The sequence below is a fragment of the Microchirus variegatus genome (genome assembly GCF_963457635.1).
Source record: "Microchirus variegatus genome assembly, chromosome: 4".
NCBI lineage: Eukaryota > Metazoa > Chordata > Actinopteri > Pleuronectiformes > Soleidae > Microchirus > Microchirus variegatus.
The window spans coordinates 16,089,469-16,094,441 of record NC_139805.1 but is presented as its reverse complement, the minus strand read 5'-3'; the positions used below and the strand labels follow the sequence as shown (position 1 = coordinate 16,094,441).

Here is a 4,973-nt window from a genome sequence, read left to right as displayed (position 1 = left end):
TATATATATCTATATATAACTGCAATATTACACATGCACACACATAGTGCTTAACACATTTATTATAACACCTGTCATAAAACGAGAAATAATATAAATAAATAAATATTTTAGAACAATTTCAAAAATGTATTTGTTATTTATTTGGCAAATAACAAACTAAATTGACCTTTTTATACCCAAATTTGAGCCGACTCACTGTTGAATTCTGTTGAGGAATGCAAGTTGTGGCATGAACTTTACATTGGGTGGTGGTCTAATAAGTGTGTTATAGTTGTAGTTTCATTGTTAATGCTGTTTTTGAGTGTTAAATGCACATGAACGTCGTTTTTGTTCAGGAAGAGAGACCCTAAAGAAATCCTAATAGTAATTTTGTGTGATGCAATGCCTTTCAAAACAAAACAAATCCAACATATTGGTCATTTTAGACTGCATTTTATGACAAGTTTAAACTAGAAAACAAAAAAAAACTATATAAAAGAGACGAACGTTCATCAAAAACAATCAATCAATGCTGTATATCTGGACATATACAAGAGTCAAACAAAAACATACATGCACAAGCAAAGGAAAGCTATAGTATTTGCATTGCATTATTAAGTAAAAACACTGGTGAAAGTATACAGCGCCACCACCTGAAGGAAGGCGGTATGTAACTGGAACCTTCCCAGCAAAAGCTTTGAAACCACTCGCACAGATTGGTGTAAAATTGTTCTTTCTATTGAGTATTTCGAAGCTGATGATTTCTCACACGGCTCAGATTACGTCAGAATGTAAACTCCTTTGTCCACATGGTTTTTGCTCAGTTGCATATCTTTTCCGTCATCTCTCTCTGTGGGGGAAAAGGAAAACAAAGGACACGTTTAGCACATCAACTTCATGTAATACTGAAGGAGATGAACGATTGTTATGAGGAGCGCAGAAACACACTGTTCCTCAAGGACAAAAGTAATCACCATGGTTACTAAAGATGGGACAATAAAGCCGGGGGGTCTGTTGTTCACAAGACATATCTGTTCTGAATTGATATCAGTGTCTCATCTCTGCTTAATTGTGTGAGGGGAATTATGCAACATAATGATGATAACAGAAGCCTTTTATTGATGCGAGGAGAACCGTTTTCCATCAGCTCGTGTGTGATGGAGGTCCCTTTACTGCAATTACACAACCTATTTCTCACTGTGGCTGCACACAAAGTCAGCAACTTCTCCAACGTGGGCTGTTGCTTCAAACAAAACTGTTAGTGCAGAGTACAGTTAATGAGTTTCTTTTATTATGGAAAACTGGGGAGTGTGAGAGAGTGAACACTGACTTCAACCATTGTGTCAGACGAAAAGTTATGTGTTCGTGTAGCATGCGCATTGCGCACGCACTAACAGGGAGAAACACAGTGAAGCTCATTGAGAATGGTGCACAGTGAGGTCATGGCAATAGAGGAGGACACATATTTTCTAGCGGCGTGACAGTCGGGTCAGGAGCATGACACAGACAAAGCCTCTCTCTTTACACCCTCACTTCACCCCAACACATCCGAGGTCAAACGTTTATCTCACCAGGGGCTCCAGTTCTGAGTGATCGATGAGGTTGAACTCTGAGATGAAGTAGTAGTAGTGCTTGTAGCAGGTGTTTATGTGCGCCTCTGCGCCCATGTTGCAGACGCTGTCAAAGTGATGGATGTAAACGTGCACAAAGACTCTGAAGAGACGGCTCAGGATCTTCTTGCACACCTGCTGGAAGTTCTTAGGGAAGGGTACACCTAAAGAGGAGGAGGGAAACAAGTGTTACGCCATGATTCACAGTGCCACGTCCAGTGGATGAGAGTCTCCTGCTTGGTTTAAGTGGATCTATGTACCTTTCTCAGCTCTTATCTGTTGATTTTGAGTGATTATTGTAAATAACTACTCTGGTAATAAACACAAATACATAGATTTATATATGATAACCGTTAGATTAGTAAGAGAGAGACAGACAACCGATCCTTCACCTGATATAATACAGTATACAGTCATTTTAAACCTACACAGTGTTTTCCTGTAGTCGTTGCCTCCACTTTCTTCACATACAACGGCTAAAATAAACATAGCTGCGACGCATCCAATGTGAACCAGGCCTCAGACAAATGAGGAGATTTCAACCATAAATGCAATCATTCTTATGATTGAAACCTTCTCACAGATGCATCATCATTTCTCTCTATCAGCCCTTCTTCCTTAATAGACCTGAATTGTATGGATAATATTCAATTAGAGAACATCATTTTAAGCACTATTTTCAGGTACAGTGTTGATTGTACTGGAATAAAAATAAAATTGCACCTGTATTTGAAAATGTTTAAAGTAATATTTCAGACATGCAAGACTTGCAGGGGGTGACATATTTGTAAAATGCAGCAATGCAATGGTTTTAAACCGGTGCAGGAACTTCTGCAGTAGTTTTATAGTAGCTCAGCTTTTTTTTTGACAAAAGCGAAGTCATGTAAAAGAACACGCGACGAGGAAACACATTCTTCACTGTCACAGTAACATGGAGACTCGTGCAAACAGGAAGTCCAAAACCTTTGTCCTTGCTTGTTACTTGTGTCCTACTGGACTGGAGCACATTTGTCCATAAGACTTTTATGACTTTTATCTTTTCTTATTTTGTTGAATCTGTCCTCACTATCTCTCTCTTATCTGCTTTTAGGGATCACAGTCTCATGAACCCTCTTGAATGCCCTCCCCCTCCTGGACAACGTTTGGTTCTAACAGAAAGCTAAGTGTATTTTAACATATCTTTGTCTCACTCTCTTCACAGAGTTCCAGTTTATGTGTCACAAAAACCGCTCGTTATCAAAATGACTTCTTATAGTGTGATTTGTTAAAATGTGTGGTGCACATACTACTGCATTTTGCTGTATGGCAAAATGCCCTTCTGGGATATTGAGGTTAACTTTGAACGTCATGTTCTGTGAGCCTTGCTGTGTGCACAGCACCATTTGGGGACTGAGAAACACCATAGACAAATGACTAGTCTATTACGGGAAAACATAAGATAGACCTGTTCATATCTGTGAGTTTGATATTTTTTTTTTCCACTGTAAACGACCCCCATGTCTATGTCTTAAAGTCCATAAAGAAAAGCAGACGATTGGTCAAAATAAAAGTGCCATTTCACTAAGTGATATGTGCTGCCCCTGAGCTCATGCCACCATTATGCATGAAATTGTCACGTCCAACAAATGTTGGTTGTAAAACGTGGTGCAGAGATAAATTAACACCTCTAAATGTCAGCCCGTATTATTTAATTAACCTCTGCATGAACTTCATCATCTCATTTGCGATGTTGATGACGAAGAACCGTGGGGATCACTCTGCGCTGACACTTGAGACCCCCGCTGCAGCAGAGCATTAGTGTGGGCTGCAGTCAATCAGGTATCAGCTTACACATTCAATAATGGCCTTCATTTGTAGACTCCTCACACACACCTACTCTGGTGGGGAAGATGTCCTCATTATTGATGAGCGACTCTATCCAGTCCATCATCAGGTTCATGTACTTCAGAGCGGGCAACTTGGTGGGTTTCTTGTAGTCGTCTCCGTCCTGCCACCTGTACTCGTACCTCAGACCCCCGGACATGATGGGACACGTGCGCTCTGTGCAGTACTCGCTCACCGTGCCGTAGATCAGGTTGATCCGATTAAAGAAATCCACCACATGAACAGCGATCCAATCATTGTGGCCCTCTCCCTCGGGGAGTTGCACCACTTTCCTCAGGTCCAGACCAGACTTCAGCGAGGCCTGGGCCTTCTTGTAGAGTTCAAATCGCTGGGTCCCAGGCTCAAACCTCTTCTTTGGCCTAAATGTTTTGTCTTTGATGAACACTTGTCCAAGACACAACGCCATTGACTTTTTTCCTATCCCCTTGAGATATGGGGGGAATGAGCTCTCCAGAATAATATTTGGTATTGATTTTTTTTTATAGAGCTTAGTCTTCCCGAGAGAGAGAGGCAACCAGGCTGGTTGCAGCTACAAGATCCCGTCACACAGGGTCAGCATCTGCCGTGCAGAGATTGCAGCGAGCTCTTGTTTTCAGGATGTGGAACATCACCTATGAAAGAGGACAACAAGAGAAGTCAGATTTCTGCTTACCTCTCTACTCATTGTTCAGCCAAGGATGAATGAATAAATAAAAGACAACAAGAGACAATATGTTAAAACGTTCTAGTCAAACATTTTCAAGAACTTGGTCATTAAAATGACCAAAGTCCACACTGAACAGGAAACGGCACAAACCAGTGACTCTATCTTGAATGTGTCATTACATTTATTATATTATATTATTATATTACATGTTGCACTATTATTATAGTACAACAACAGGTCACTGGAGTCGGTGACAGGTGAGAAAATAAATGATATGCTGCAACTCACTGGGGATGTGAGTAGATTTCACAACACACTTGAGTGTAAAAACACAAAACACAACATGGCAGCTGTTAGGAACCAGAGAGTTGGTTACTCCCCCTGGGAAATTAGTCTTTGGATATGACACAAACAATTTTTTTTAATACCTATTAACCATCTGGCAGATAATAACATACTGATTAGGAGTGAGAGCTCGCTGCATGATGTTGCCGCCTAATACCTTAATTACTATCATGAAACGTATCACATAAATGTTAGCAATTGAATATGAAAGGGATCATCCTTAAGTGTGGTTGTATGAAGTACTGCCATACAGTATAGTTATTGCTAGAAGCTTGTATCATTGACACAGCTGCCAGCAGGGACTCCATGAAAAACTGATTTCAAACCAATTAACAAAAGGCTAAAACCTAATAAACTCGAGGAAATTCTGAAGTGTATTATATTCTAAGAATACCAGTGCAGTACTTGAACCTCAGGCTTCACCTGATGCAGCGTCACGTGCATGACGCACTGACTGTCTTGAGTTATCTGTACCATTTCTACTGATATATCTAATCTGGCTCGTT

General features: G+C 40.4%; 1 protein-coding gene across 1 annotated transcript; it reads right to left on the bottom strand.

Moving 5' to 3' along the window:
* Window positions 1-545: 545 nt before the first annotated feature.
* mob3c (MOB kinase activator 3C) lies at window positions 546-3,882 on the bottom strand (the record flags this gene model as incomplete). Its single annotated transcript, XM_083887654.1, has 3 exons — window positions 546-832; window positions 1,554-1,756; window positions 3,465-3,882. The coding sequence occupies 3 exons, from the start codon at window positions 3,880-3,882 to the stop codon at window positions 803-805; spliced, it is 651 nt and encodes a 216-aa protein (XP_083743780.1). The 3' UTR covers window positions 546-802.
* Between the last annotated feature and the right edge of the window lie 1,091 nt (window positions 3,883-4,973).